At 38.6% G+C, this 15,103-nt stretch overlaps 4 protein-coding genes across 6 annotated transcripts; 3 read left to right on the top strand and 1 right to left on the bottom strand.

Moving 5' to 3' along the window:
- Nucleotides 1-30: 30 nt before the first annotated feature.
- On the top strand, nucleotides 31-810 carry Rpp20 (ribonuclease P protein subunit p20). The gene is made up of 3 exons (XM_071699257.1): nucleotides 31-237; nucleotides 355-523; nucleotides 593-810. The coding sequence occupies exons 1-3, from the start codon at nucleotides 61-63 to the stop codon at nucleotides 706-708; spliced, it is 462 nt and encodes a 153-aa protein (XP_071555358.1). The 5' UTR covers nucleotides 31-60; the 3' UTR covers nucleotides 709-810.
- A 26-nt stretch (nucleotides 811-836) lies between these two features.
- On the top strand, nucleotides 837-1,399 carry LOC139768741 (transmembrane protein 203). Its single transcript, XM_071699266.1, has one exon. The coding sequence runs from the start codon at nucleotides 837-839 to the stop codon at nucleotides 1,248-1,250; it is 414 nt and encodes a 137-aa protein (XP_071555367.1). The 3' UTR covers nucleotides 1,251-1,399.
- Nucleotides 1,400-2,086: 687 nt separating this feature from the next.
- On the top strand, nucleotides 2,087-9,139 carry LOC139768727 (uncharacterized). Of its 2 annotated transcripts, XM_071699216.1 has the most exons (10): nucleotides 2,087-2,516; nucleotides 2,618-2,679; nucleotides 3,033-3,249; nucleotides 3,329-3,539; nucleotides 3,618-3,882; nucleotides 3,988-4,149; nucleotides 4,221-4,841; nucleotides 4,970-5,394; nucleotides 5,532-5,739; nucleotides 5,831-9,139. In XM_071699216.1, the coding sequence occupies exons 2-10, from the start codon at nucleotides 2,652-2,654 to the stop codon at nucleotides 6,058-6,060; spliced, it is 2,367 nt and encodes a 788-aa protein (XP_071555317.1). In that variant the 5' UTR covers nucleotides 2,087-2,516; nucleotides 2,618-2,651; the 3' UTR covers nucleotides 6,061-9,139. The 2 variants fall into 2 exon arrangements, with proteins under 2 accessions (XP_071555317.1, XP_071555318.1); XM_071699217.1 differs by having other exon boundaries at nucleotides 2,089-2,679; nucleotides 4,233-4,841.
- Stc (nuclear transcription factor, X-box binding stc) lies at nucleotides 9,140-14,747 on the bottom strand. Of its 2 annotated transcripts, XM_071699215.1 has the most exons (10): nucleotides 14,545-14,747; nucleotides 12,898-14,291; nucleotides 12,636-12,809; nucleotides 12,173-12,565; nucleotides 11,759-12,040; nucleotides 11,399-11,689; nucleotides 10,851-11,314; nucleotides 10,213-10,743; nucleotides 10,047-10,153; nucleotides 9,140-9,977 (listed from the first exon to the last, which is right to left on the bottom strand). In XM_071699215.1, exons 2-10 carry the CDS (start codon nucleotides 14,192-14,194, stop codon nucleotides 9,872-9,874), a joined length of 3,645 nt encoding a protein of 1,214 aa, XP_071555316.1. In that variant the 5' UTR covers nucleotides 14,195-14,291; nucleotides 14,545-14,747; the 3' UTR covers nucleotides 9,140-9,871. The 2 variants fall into 2 exon arrangements, with proteins under 2 accessions (XP_071555316.1, XP_071555315.1); XM_071699214.1 differs by having other exon boundaries at nucleotides 12,898-14,747.
- Between the last annotated feature and the right edge of the window lie 356 nt (nucleotides 14,748-15,103).

Below are 15,103 nucleotides of genomic sequence, written 5' to 3'. Positions count from 1 at the left end.
CCACGTGACACGGCATGCGAGCCGCGAGGACTGAGGAGCGAGGAGGCGAGCAACGCCAGAATGGCCAAGGTGGACAGCAATCCGGGGTTAAATGAGACCCTCTCCGAGCAGAAGGGCGCATGCCGCAAAAACGTCAAGTTGCCGTTGGACGCGAAGCACGCTCTGCGAAAGCGGCAGCCCTTCAAGTTCAGTAGAAGCGACAGAGATATCTACGTGAACAACAAGACTCCTTTCAAGGTACCTCGCATCTGGGAATCATAACCTTCCCGGTCGTTGCAACTTCTGTGAAACGAATACATATCTGTTTGTTACTCCGTCGTCATCCTTTCTTAAGCGTCTGCAAATATTTTGAAGGGACAATTGTACAAATGTGAGAAACTGTTCGATAAAGGCGCGTCTGAACTGGTCATCCATGGTCTTGGTGCTGCTGTGTGCAAAGCAGCCAGCTTGGCTCTGCGATTGAAGGAAATTCATCATGAGACTTTAGATCTTGATATTAAAACATCTACCGTCGATTTAGTAGGTACGTATACCTTTCTTCTACGCATAATCAAACCGATACAAAGTTCTAGGGATATCTTGTTAATTGCAGATAATCTAGAGGCATTAACCGACGATGTGGACGACGAGATGAACAACAGGCAAAACTCTGCTATACACATACGCATTGTTAGGAGAGTGCCAGTGGCTGTGCTGAGATCTAAATAGAGACAAACTAATATTGAGACTCTGGAAAACGATATATTTGAGCAATAACAGTGTACATAATAGAGTGAATGGAATTATTAGATAAATTACTATTTCAATATAGCTACAAAACTGTATAATTTTTTACAATGATCTTCTCTTTGAACGAATTGGTTCACTGGCTAGGTTTAACAATCTTTGAGATATGGATAAACTTAGTTGCCTTAACGTTCTTCACTGTACTGCTAGCTCTAAAATTAGATGAAAATTATTTTTTGGGGCCGTCAGGATGGTGGGAAGTTTTTTCGCCTCTCTTTATAGCCGATGGCTTGAATACATACTTTTGCGCAATTATATTCATAAGAATGTACATGGAAGGAATGATCAGGGTGGGCATCTTGCGAGCGTTATGGAGTCAAATATCATTACTATTAGTCTTTGTCTTTAAGTATCTTCTATGTAAAAAGCTCTCTGGACAAAGCACATTGGAGTATTCAGAAGTTTTGAGTCCTGTATTCATCCTGTTGCAACTGATCGCCGTCAGAGCTTGTCAGTTACATTGAGGGAAACAGAAGAACTTCCTGTATGCGCGGTACTACTTCCAAAGCATCCGTCATATGTGAGAACATACGTAATGTACTATATGAATACACTTGTATATACTACATTTTGTCAGATTCATTATTTAGATTAAATTATTTAAAGCATTTTATCCCTTTATAAATATTACTTTATATTTTTATCCCTGCTATTTAACATTATGTAAGTTGTCCTTAAGTAAAAATCAATATAAATTTAATAAATCGAAGTCTTTTTAAAAGGATAATAAATATATATATGATACAAAAGTGTTAATTAGATTGATGATAAAGTAATGTATCGATAAATAATATATTTTTTCTATATTAATGCTTTATTAATACTTATAACTATTACATAAATTTATTGATATAAACTGTTATTTTATAATATATTATGTTAACTTTAAGAAAAGATAACAAACACTTTTTTTCTAAAATAAATAATATTCCTGTTATTATTTTAAATTTTATTATATATTATGCTGGATAATTCTCAAATTTCTTATTATTTAATTTCCGAATTATTTACAAGATTTCGATATTTAGGGTAATTAAGAATGAATCATGGAATATTTGGAAACAATAAGTATTTATTATCTGTGTTGGAAATTAATAACTTAACTTGATATATTGATATAATATGATATCTCATATATTGATTCCAATATTGATATCTCATAATAATTCCAATTTTATTCAATATATTAATATCTAATATTAACGCAAAAATAATATTTATATAATTCTTTTCTATAAAATTAATTAACTTAAAACTCCACATAGTGATTACTGTTTACGAAGAGAATTAATTATCTTAAACAAAAAATTGATAGAAATCGATTTTTCTAAAGTTATGATTTTACAGAGCACGGTTTGCTTGAAATATTCACAAGAGTTCAATATTTAATACGTTATCGAACTATTTTTAACCACTTTGCCTTCCGATATCCCTTTATGCAGCGTTCGGAATTTACGTTTCTTAGAGAATGTAATCGATAGAAACTAAGACAGAAGTTTCCTTTTACAAAAATAACAGGCCTATGAATCATAACGTAACATAGACCGATAAATTTAACACTGCTCTATTTAAACTCTAAAGATAAACAACTGACCAGCAAGCCAGGTGCTTTATGTGGGCATGTGTGCCCCCTCCAATCCTCTTCAGCTAAGATCAATAATCCTAACTGAAGGGAGACAACAGTGGTTGTATTCAGTGAGAAGGGGTGCGTGAATCGAGTCATTCTATAGGTAAAGCCTGTTGCTGCTACCACATTTCACAAGTTCGCAGAACGTGCTACATTAAATGTTACATTAACTGTCTATCATAAGACTGACTTACCAATTACTAGATTCAGTGATGTGCTGTGGACATATCGAGGGATTATGGATGGGCTGGATAATTGGACTCATGGTCAGTTTTTTACCATTTATCTTAATTTTTAATATACATAGGATGACGACAAGGGCCATTTTTGTATATAAAATGCTCGACATACTGAAATGATAGTGCGTCAAATCAAGCACAGCATATTTCCTATTGAACTGAAGCTTGGGAAGCTATGTTAATTCAAACAATAAATTATAAATTATGTAGAATAATATTACGACATAAATTATGTTGTTATGTTTTGTATTATGTAAACTCTTTATAGAGTGAGTGTTCTACCTATACTGGCCTATATATGTGTGTGTATGTATATATATGTACATATGTATATACATATATGGATCATTCTATTTTTAATTCAATGTTTTTATCATTAGGTATAAACGTAACAACCCCAGTATCTGTCCCAGGGCAGAACTGTGTATCATCAAATTCATCAAACTCTGCGTTCCTAGACAAATCACTGGTCACTGCACCGTCGTGGAGTGCGATACAACAAGACATAAGATGGGCGTTTCTACTACACGCATACAGCTTTGCATGCCTCTTCTTTGTACTAGGGTTTTACACATTCTTCTCTATTCTAAATTTAAGGTTCGTATCGCTATATGCGCATTAATGATATGCATCGGCGAAAGTTTACATCTTCGCACACTTAACTGTTCTTCTTTAGATCTCTCATATCAACCAGGCCGTTCATGACCACGATTAATATATTCTTATGTTTACTCGGGGCATCGAGAGCCGCTTCCTTGTTCATAGATGCGTACAATCTTAAGGAAATTCTGCCCAAAGTCATTGGCTCAATTATATGGGACATTGGATATCCATGCATTACGTCTGCCTTTTGTCTGATACAACTGGCTTTCCTGCAACTGACGAAGGTGTTTACCGCTTAAACTGAATAATTAATAGGTTTTAGTTGAGTGCATTGCCATATCTTTTATATGATCAACTTTCAGCTGAAATTTGGCCCAGAGAAGATACAGAAGGAATCCTGCCTCAGCCTCATTATAACAGCACACTTCTTCTTCATAATCGCCAGCGATATTGTTCTGTCCTCCCACAATTGCTACATGGCAAAATACATGGTCCAAGCGGTATTTCTCGTCTGGAGTATTCTTTTGTACCTCGCATTCCTACACGCGGCTCACAAAGTTGATTATTTGCTCCAAACTATGCCAAGTAGCATGTTGACGCGGGACAATTCCAATGCACATCAGAAAGGTCAGTTACTGACTGTCTGTTTATAAGTTAATTTTTATTCTTTTAAAATTGTTACTTTTCTTCGTTTGTTTCGGAATTGTACACAAGAACTTACTTGTAACTCAGGTATCATGCAACTCGCGATGTTGGCACCGTATAGCAATCTGGCGACTTCGGTCGCTGCCGCGCTGGTACCTACTTTACTTGGCCCAGTTAAGATGAAGAACCCGGAAGAAAGTGAGCCTGTAAACGTGAATAAAAGTGCAGAGGGAGCACCCGTGGAAGGAGGTAATACGCAGCAAACATTATTTTATCATAAACCGCCCAGAAACGTGTGTAAATATATATTTCTCATTAAGATCTGATTTTAGAGTCGCGAGTCACAATTACCGCTAAGGTATGCAAGATAGAGGGACCAGCGCTGAAGGAAGTACAGAGTGCTACGATACCTACGTGCACCGCACAATCACCGTTGCAGGAACACAAGTCCTCAGTACCAGAAGTCTACGTTAGACCACCCACCCCTACTCCGTCGATCGCTAATCTGCCGATTATAACCGTGTCCAGCCCGAGTCGTAGAAGCTCCATGGCCTCCGTGGCCAGCCGACGAGGCAGCGACACGTCCACCAAATCCTCGCGCAGAAATTCGGAATGTAGCGTTCGATTTATAAACGAGGACGATACGACGGAATGCAAACGTACGACGGAAGGTAGTCCCAGATCCTTGCCAAGGATGCGAGAGGAGTTTGAGAGGAGCCGCTCACCTGAGAGCCCACGACGATACTCGGAGAATATCACGCCGACAGGCAGCACTCGGGAACTGAGACGATGTTCCGACTTTACTCACGAGAAGAATCGTGGCTCGCAATTCGCAACCAAGCTCAGGAGGAATAGCGATTTCGGTAACAGAACGCCCAAAAGAATGTTGCCGCCTGATGAATATCCTAGATTGCCCAAAGTTCTGGATCTTAGCCCCACAGGTAAAAAGAAAATCTGATTCGTACAAACGAGCAATCTTTAAAAAAACATATTTTAGTCTACCGTCCTCCTCTTTGGACATTATATTTTTTGTTTCATCTCATTCTCATATTGTTTAACAATGTTTCAGAATCAAGACGCAATTCCGATATTGGTACTTTCATCCAGTCACCCAGACCCGATTCGCGTAGAAATTCTGAGAGTTCCTGTCGACGCAATTCCGAGTTCGTTCATATTAAGCCGTTAATGATAAATCGTCGAAGCAGCGATATCAGTATCAGAACTCTAGACAGGAGTCCCACACACTTTCAGAGTATAGTACCTATTAAGCCGGTGGTGCAGGAGGTGCAGGAGAAATCTGAATCAGATTCAGATCATCCTGATTGCAGCGAGAAAGCGGCACTGATGACTGAAAAGTCAAAGAGCAAAGACGAAGAGCCGAAAGTACGCAAAAAGAATTTGTCATGGAACGACAAAAATATTGAAGACCCAGAGGATATCACGCCGGAGACTAACTTGCTTCCCGAAAATACGCCTGTTGAAGCAAGAATTATGGTACGTAGTGCTCATTATATCGTTAAATCCACAGAATACAGACGCAAATCTGAAATATATCATATTTTAAATGACGTTCTTTTAGATGCCTAGATCTTTTGTATTGTTTAAGAACTGTATGATCACGCTATTTCTAGGGCACGGACTTTACCCTTCATTCGATACTGAATCACATTGCGTACGTGAATCGAGCGAAATCCGATACACCGCTGCATATACCGGAAGCGGATACAGCAATTGCCAGGAAATCTCAGATGCAAAAAGTATTAAATGTTACGCGTGCTACTGCGATTTTAGGGATCCTCCTATGCGTCACGGATGCCTTTCGTATTTTTGGACCATATGGTATTTACAATAGTGTAACAATAAATGATTTTTTTATATAATATAAAATTGAATTTTTTTTTGTAAAACAATACGTACGCGATTTTTTTAGGACTCGTTGCTGAAACTGTACCATACGGTACGGAACCAGAATCGACGCAGTTTCCCAAGCCGCGGCCGTGGCTGCTGTATCAAACGATACTCAGGATATTTGAATTTGTGATGGGCTGCGCCATGGCGAATATAACTAAACAGCCATCAGTAAGTCCGCGACATCAGTATCTGAGTAATTATCCTAATTATTCCCCGCGCGTAAATCGAGGTAATACACCTTATATATAAAAAGCAATAGTTTATCTAAGCGTAATTATAATCCAAAAACCAAGATGCCAAATGAAAATTTTTCTTAATTTTTTAAATAAAATCTTGATATTACTCTTTCAAGACTAATGTCTTTTATAATGACTCTGTGATTATTTTCAGTAATCGATTTTACAAACGTATACATATATGACTCTCAGTATTTTCAACAATTTATGTTTGTTGCTTTCCTCAAAATGCTCGTAAAAATTTATTTTTATTGAAAAAAGGAATTATTATACAAAATTAAATACTTATTTAATACATAGTTAATTAAATATGTAGTTTTAATCATGAATTGATAACAATTTCTATCGAAAATGCATGCAGTGCGAAGGCATCATAATATCCAATTTTTTAAAAGTTGAAAATTTTAACATTCAAAAAAGTAACTTAAAACAGATTTAAAAACAAATTAAAACAGATTTAAAAATTTTAATAATTTTTAAAATTGCAATTCTTGGAGTTTTACACAACTTCCTATGTGCTCATATTTCTCCTAATATCGATAATTTTTATTATCGATTTTTGAGATTTAAAATTTCTGATGTTTAAAACCTTAAATTAATAATTTCAAGAATTCTTGGAAATTTTATTCTCGGAATTTTAATGCAACCTTTTTGCTGATTATGTATTTTCACTCGATTTTTGAAGAATCGAAATTTTTGTCGGTGGCTGATGTAAATAACTGAAGTTACCGACGCATTCGACGGTCGGTAAAGTTACAACCTATTTTTTCGACTATAGTAAATTATCGGCATTATTTAACAATTCTACCGACATCAATTTTTATTTTTAAAAAATCAAGAAAGTATCAGAAGAACATAATCAGTCAAGAGGTAGCGTTAATTAAAATTCTCTAGACTCGAGAATTTCTGGGAACTCGAACCGCGAAAAATTTAAAATCTCAAAAATTGACAAAACATCATTACGAGAATATAACGAGAAAGGAGAGATTGTGCACTAGTACATGATAAAATAAGAAAGACGGAGTCTCAAAACATTTGGCTATATACGAAAACATAGCAATAGACGAGCATAACATTCTAAACATGAAATAAGTGTTTAGACAGCATCTAATAACAAATGCAATAGTCACGTAGCATTTTCTAAAAATCACTTTTTATGCCAAGTGTTCATTCGAAGCACATACTCACAAAAACAGATATGTATTTTTTAAATTAGATTAGTTTCCCGATGAATTAATTTAATGACGTTTACTGTGTTCTCAGAAAGATATATATTTTTTTTGCTGTTAAACAAATATATACATATATATATATATATATATCATTTTTTAACTTCTATATAAAATTTGAAAGGATATTTTCGAAATAAAAGAAAGAAGAGAAAGGAAACAGACTGTACATAAACAAAGACGTTAAAATAGTAGGTGACTTTTATCGATAATACATGAAATAACGCGTTTTTACTGTGTGTCAACCGCACCAATGCTTAGAAGTAAAAGTACGAACCCAAACTCTCAAAGTGCCCTACTACTAAATGTTCAACAAAATTACAACAATGATACATAAATAATACATAAATGACTTATGTCTGCAAGTTGAATTTGTAACAGTGTTGTGATCCTACATGTGATATATCATATTTATGTGTTTAGAATAGGAGGCCATTTTACGCTTATGTAAGCTTAAATAACACTATATTCCGTGAGATAAAAGACTGTAAAAGTGAGTAGTTTATGATAAAAACAGAGCTATATCATAGCTTTGTTGCAATTGTATACAATAATTTATCATACCTTCAATATCTTATTATATAATTAGGGTACTCAATATTTTATTGTGTTCACGCATCTGTCTATATATTTTAATTTATAATTTTATAAATTTTTTTATTTTTACAAAATTACAGCTAAAATTATATCGTGTGTATTGGTACTGCGCACACTGTAATATTTTATTTGTTGTGTGCAGTATTAGATATTTTTGCATCTTTTTTATTTCTCTTTCTTACAAGCGTATATGTCCAGTAATGTTAACTTACTATTTATATATTATATTCTGTTTACCTCACTCATAAAACCAAATATAGAACAAGTGAGAATTCTAGTAGTATTAGTAATACTTACAGGAGCATAAAAGGTCTCAGAGAATAAATATCTGTTTGAAATTTATAGTATGAAAAGTAGCGATATAAAATATAACATTGATGTTTCATGTGCCAAATACTCGTGTTAACTATTTTAAATGTTTACAAGAGATACAAAGTCTTATTATCCTAACAAAAACTCTTCTACAAAACTATATACATAGATATAGATAAATATTTATATACGATTGGATGTACAATAACAAATACCTGTCGTTTTAATCAAATCGATAAGAATTCTGAAATTATCATATATACATATATAAATTGATATTTTTACTGATGCAAAATGGTAATATCGCAGATTTGAATAGTTATATATAAAACAAATATAAGATATATTTGTTTAAGATTAAAGTTTTCAATAGAAGCTCTCTATATAGCTCAATGGAAGCTCTCTATTGTTCTATATCTGAATTAAAAATAATTTCTTAACATGACTATTTGGTCGTTAAATATATGTACAATAAAGTTGTGAGTTACGATAAATATTACATATATTTAATCAAGATTGATTGCCATAACTGTTATCAATAAATTATAAAAAAATATCTGAATATCTTGAAAACATTTTCGAAAAATCTCAAAAGCCCAAAAGAAATAGTCTATATCTCATATAGCACCTATAAAGCACTGACTTTCTTAGCAATATAGTTCTGACCAAGCAAAAAAAAAATATTACTTAGAATAAATTTCTTTATCCTATCAATTGATTTTTAGATACTTTGTATACCTGTATTATGTCCGTGATAAGAATTTGTCTTGTAGTGATGTAGTTAAAAGCAGTATAAAATTCGCTATTATTTATATTGCTTTGTCATATTAGTCTCTTTATTAATTAGAATCATCATATTGTTATGTTTAAGAGATATCAATATAATCAACAACTATGTAAAAGGTTTATTGAGAAAAAAGAATTGTGTAGAAATAAAGATGAAGAAAAATTGAATTACGACATACTTTTCCTGTATATTTCGAATTTATACAAAAACTCCTCTATAATCATACTTAATATTAATCGCGAAATCTATTTCGGATAATAAAAGCGTTGTGGAATTCAAAGATCGATCTTATGATATATAACTTTGGAATAAAGGAAGAACAGCATCTTTTAGCGACAAAAAATGTATCTTGATGATTCCTCTTTATTATTACATTTTTAGGCATGCTATTTTCGTATCTATTTTAAATATCTTCAAACTCGAACGAATTTAAAGTTTGATCTTGAAATTTCTACTCTTGGAGAGCTGTTCGAGCACATTATTAATTGCATCATCATCAGTATAAAGGCCATTGCACGTAACAAAGTTTTAGTCATAATCGTAAGGCCGTAAGAAAATAGACCAATCACAGTCGATTATTCTCCTTGAGCTCGAAGAATAATCGAGTGCGATTGGTCTATTTTCTTACGGCCTTACGATTATGACTAAAACTTTGTTACGTGCAATGGCCTTTAACCAGTATGGGCGAGTTTTTAAATTCATCGATTGATCAATCGCATTATGCGCAAAGGCAACTTTGCTCTGTAAAAGTTGCATTTGCGCATAACGCGATCTATCAATCGATGAATTTAAAAACTCGCCCTATCAATTGTATAATTACAATTGTACCCATTTTTTAAGTCCTATTTATAATATTATATACATTGTATAACTCGCATTATCCTTTACATATTACTGATTTATCCTCGATAGTCAAAATAATCTATTTCTTTGTCAGCAGTTTTAGCACTTGACGATGATGGCAGCAATTGCTGATTCTGTTTTACAGGTAATGAAAGAACAGTCCTGCAATCATTTAATTATCATATTACACATTCATTCATTAATTCCGACAATTATAAATAGATATCTTACTTTGTAGAATTATTTCCCTTCGAAGCGTTAAGTACCGGACCTGGAACCTTTCTTTGTCCCTTCTCTCTTTGTATCATTTCTAGTAAACTGTAGCTTGGCAACCAACACTGCAACGCAATACATTCGTTACTGAGATGATACATGCTTTAATCAAATGTGTTTTTACCTTATCTTTCACGGCAGTGGCAACGACGTTTCTCTTTGGCTCCTCATCGTATGCTTGACTCTCGCAACCAAAGTGCTGGCACGAATCGTGCACGAAATGACGCTTTTCGCGGTTCATAATGTCGAACGAGTAACTCCGGGACTTCTGTTTGGATGTCTTCGCCAGCTGCACCAATTCCGTCAACTTGTCGTGAACCATTTGACAGAATTGCGGGTCTTTTTTTGCCCACTGTTTCATGTAATCGCTGTATCTGGGCATCAGTTTGCCACTTAAATCTGGATTGACGATCTGCAGTCCTAACGCGAGCCTCCTGTTTCTTTCTATTATCTTGCACTCGTCGTTGCATTCCAAAGTCTTCAACTGATTCTGCTTTTTCGTACCTTGTCCGAACACTTCTTCCAAATCGACGGAGTGACCGAGTTGCATATCGGCCATCTTACTAGCCAATATGTTGCTTGCTATCCTCTGATATTCCCGCGCATTATCTGCACAGACACGACTCATGGTCCTGTGTCCACACTGACAAGTAACCTATAATATAATCGTAAATATGATCCCATAGTATCGTGCAAAACTTGTTGAAATTTCACCATGATGTGTGAATGGTTCCTCGACACAAAGATAGAAATTGTTCTTACCTTAACCATCTCTTTACAAGGCGTATCTGGACACTTGCCTTCGTGGCAAGGAGCGGCACAGATATGTCCGCACAGCTCCCTCGTCGTGACGCAAGGTTGCGTGCATTGTTGTCCGGGTCTCTCACAGGGTCCGGAGTGGCACATTGTGATGCATTTATGCCGTCCACACGTCAACGGCTTGTTGCACGGCAGACCGCACGAAATCTCTTTCACGTGGCACGGTACTGCCTTCCTGAGTTCGTGTCTGCCGTGGCACCATCTCTGGGTCAGGACACTGCAAGGTGGACACGTAGGCTCGCTGTGACAGTTGTGCAATACCTCGTGGTCGCAGAGATGTTCGCGCGAACACGGTCGGTTGCAAGTGGGTCTCCTTGTGCCGCATGGTACTGGCGGATAAATCACCTCGGCGCCGCACTCGCAGTACAATTCCTCAAAACTGCTCTCCCAGCAAGGTGCACATCTTCCTGTCGGAGAAGAAAAAATTTCGTCTCATATCGTACAATTTCTAATATGCGTAGATACGATTATGGACAAGCGCGTGCACTTACCCATATGACATCTCTCCTGGCACTTGTGCCGACCACAGCTCAAGGTTTTCGAACACGGCAGCGGACAGATGTGCTCGATGTCGATGCAGCACAACTGATTGCAATTGTGTTTACCGCAGGATCTCTTCTTCTTGCAGCGTTTCTCGCAGCGCGCGTCATCGGCCTTGGTCGTCAAATCTCTGCAGGCGATCTCGCGGTCCATGTTACCGCATCGGCACTTGACGTCGGTGTTCAATTCACATTCCGGACATTCTCCCACGTGACATGGTGCCTTGCAGGTGTGCGGATTACCTGCGTGAGCGAAAATCCGATTTAGCGCGTCTGTATGGTCACAAGACGCGATATCTCTGAAATGCTTACTAGGCTGGCCGCATTTTAAGCGCTTCGAGCAGATTTTATCGCAGGTCGGCACAGGATCCGTGCAGCTCTCTCTCTTCTCCGTTAACGGCATTTGGCCACAACAGCACATCGTAACTCTTTCAGGCGTCAAGGAACAGGGTTCGCAGGACTCCGGATGACAAACTTTCTGACAATAATGTTTCTCGCAATCCAACGGTTTGTTACAAATATTATCACAGGAATATGTATCTGCGGTATTGGCTCGGCAGGGTACCTCCTGGGTTTTCTTAGTACAAAAACATGCTAAACAAAATAACACAAAAGCATTAAAAAAGCGTATTGTTCACTATCTATTGTACTTATTCTAATCCTAACATCGATATCTTAATTAAAGAATTAAATGTCAGATATCGATGAAAAAAATTGGAATATTACTTTGTTGCACAGTTTTGTCGCAAGGCCCGCACTCTCCTTGGTGGCACTTCTTCTGGCAGGTGTGCTTGCCACACGACAGATCCTTTCCGCATATCGAATCGCACATCAACAATTGATGAGCGCTACACAGAAGCATCTTCGACGTTCTCCCGCATCCGCAATACTTGGTCACCATCGCCACGCACTGCGGGCAAGAGCCGGGATGGCAGAGCAGGGTGCATTTGTGCGTGCAATTTTTCTTAGACAGATGCCGGCCGCAAATCTCGCCGCACGAATGCGCCACGTCCCTGCGATTCCACTCCGGCATCTTCATCTTACCGCAGAAGCAGAAGTAATTCTCGGGCACGAATAAGCTAACGTCCCGACAAGCCGGGCACTTCCAACTGTTATTCTCTAGAATGGAATACGTTAATGAGATTGCGTCTGATTTGGCGCGCGATTGCAACTTCGACCGCTTACTTACCGCTCTGAGACGACTTGGCCCATTTTTTGATGCATCTCAAATGCAATACGTGATAACAATTGCTGCAGGACCAAACGTAGTCGCTTTGCTTGATATGCTCATAACAGACCAGACATTCCAATGCTCCCTTGTTTAACTGTTCGGTTAATCTCTCCCTTTGACTCGCGTCGTCATCTGGTAAGAATGTACAGAGCAAAAATTAATTACAAAATTATTTTTTATATAATAACAATGCGATTTCTTTGACAGACTATAAGTATACCAATGTCGGATTTTTTCCTCAGATTTTTCCCCTGTGGTGTTTGTGCTGTCTCATTACTTTCCGTCCTGTCTCTCCAATTTTCCATTCTCCTTTCTTTATAACTTGTCATTTCATTGTTTCTCCTTTGCGCATACTTTGTTGCTGTCGTTGTTTTCCACCTGGCACCAGGCTCAGATTGTTCGTCTGAATTGTATCTATGATAATTGGACGCATTAGCGAATCGTTTAGGTCTACCGTTCCGTTGTGCCTCAAGAATTTTCGAGGACATATTTTCCGAATCGTTATCCTCGTACGTCGATGCCTCTTCTCTGCCTCTACCGGTTTTAGTAGCCGAAAACGAGTCGTCCTCTTGAATTTCCTCAACAACAGTTTTATTTTCCTGACTGCTAGACGTAGCTGAGTCGGTAGCTTCGGTTGTAGATGCGTGACCTTCTCCAGCGGCATTCTGTTCCGCGTCCGACTGATACTTCCTATTGTAATATCTGCCGTTCTGAAACTTATTGTAGTTTCTCGTGTTGTACGTTCTCTGAGTATCCCTGTAGCCAGATCTCGGAGCTTGCGCGTCCTGCATTCTGTCCTGCGGCCTCTTCTGTCTGTAATTCGCGTCCCTCGGGTCCCTCCTGTTGTCGTAGCGTCTCTCGTTTTTGTACCTGTTGTCCGCCAAGGACGATTTGTCAGTCGATTTCGGCCTGAATTCCTGTGCGCAGGCATTGAAACCACTGCTCGTCGCGTTGCCGTTGTCGTACCTCCTGAATCTAGAATCCCTTCTGAACTTGACCTGACTGTTCGGCACGAATTCATTGGCCATGGGATGTAGATTGGAATTCTCCACTACAGTGGACCGGATGACGTCGTCCACCTTCGGTGGTGGCGGCGCCCGGTTGCCGGCCGCCCGATTACCCCTGGACCTCGGTTTGTAACCACCGCGGGACTCGCGGGAGAAGGGCGGCGCGTCGCGCGACGTTTGGACGATGTTGCTCGACGCTCGCGTGCTGTTCGAGGTGGCCATCGCGTTTGGCAGTGCACGTTCCTGATAGGCATTGTTCTCCAAAGGCACCATATTCGGCGGGTGTTGGGTACCGGTCTGGTAGAAGGTCGCCGATGGCCCGCTCTGCTCGTAGACGTTTCGACCGCCCCCGGTTTCCGTGTAGTAGCCTCCCGCGGGTATGTCACGCAGGTACGTGGGGTTCTCGGCGAAGTACTGCTGCCAGTTCCCCGCAGCACCGTCGGCCGCGTTCCGATCGGAGTACACCAGGTAATTGAGGTCCTCCGGATACGAGCCGTCCCAGGTGGCCATCGCCGCGATTGCACAGTAATGCGAAATCACACGCAACGCGCGGGGACAGGAGACAGCAGTCAAGAGTCAGGAGTGCCGATAAACGCGCTTCTCTTATCTGCCGAGATCGGATCTCCTCGTGAGAGCAGGAGAGGGAAAAAAAGATCGGAAAAATATTGCCGTTCGGCGAATTGCAATATGTTACGCTACGCTACGCGCGTTTCGAAGCGACCTTGCCCTAACCTAAAAAAATTCGGTATGTCGCGCGTAAGCCACGTGTTTTATATCTCGTCGACCGTTTGTAATTATTAAATCGATTACAATGGAAATTCGGAGACTGTGGAATGTGTATGAGCAAAATTCTTGCAAACCTTTTACAACCTTTCCCCGTCTAGCAGCGACTACAGCTGCCGACCATCGGAACTACGTATACAGATATACCAACGTATCATCGTATCAACCTATCAACCCGATCGATAAGATTTGAAAGAAAAATTTAGATAAAATGCAAAAATATTCTACAATGGAACCATGAAGAATAGAGATAATTCTTCATGGTGCTGGGCTGCGTTCGAAAACGTCACCCGAGTGCACACGAGTATACTCCCTTCTCTTTCTATCTCAGCGAGTTAGAAGGAGAAAGGAGGAGAAGGAGGAGAAGGAGAAGGAGAAGGACGCAGACCTGCTACAACCTTAAGCCGAGATCTCGGACAGAAAAAAAATTGACCAATCACTTTTAAACAATTCGGCAATTGACCAATGCGATTGGTTAATTCTTTCTTCGTACAAGATCTCGGAGCGATTTCTAGCATCGTGGACACGAGGCTACACTCGTACTTTAACAATATTTGCTTCGTATAAAAATTCTACAACTTGATGTTACAAAATGAGGGTGCAGGTCCATTCAGTAGACATCAAGGAATATCATAC

Source organism: Temnothorax nylanderi, unplaced genomic scaffold (genome assembly GCF_030848795.1).
Source record: "Temnothorax nylanderi isolate EJ_2023f unplaced genomic scaffold, tnyl_v1.0 TNYL_tig0017_pilon, whole genome shotgun sequence".
Taxonomy (NCBI): Eukaryota; Metazoa; Arthropoda; class Insecta; order Hymenoptera; family Formicidae; genus Temnothorax; species Temnothorax nylanderi.
Note: the sequence above shows the minus strand (reverse complement) of the source record. Positions and strands in the feature narration are given on the sequence as shown.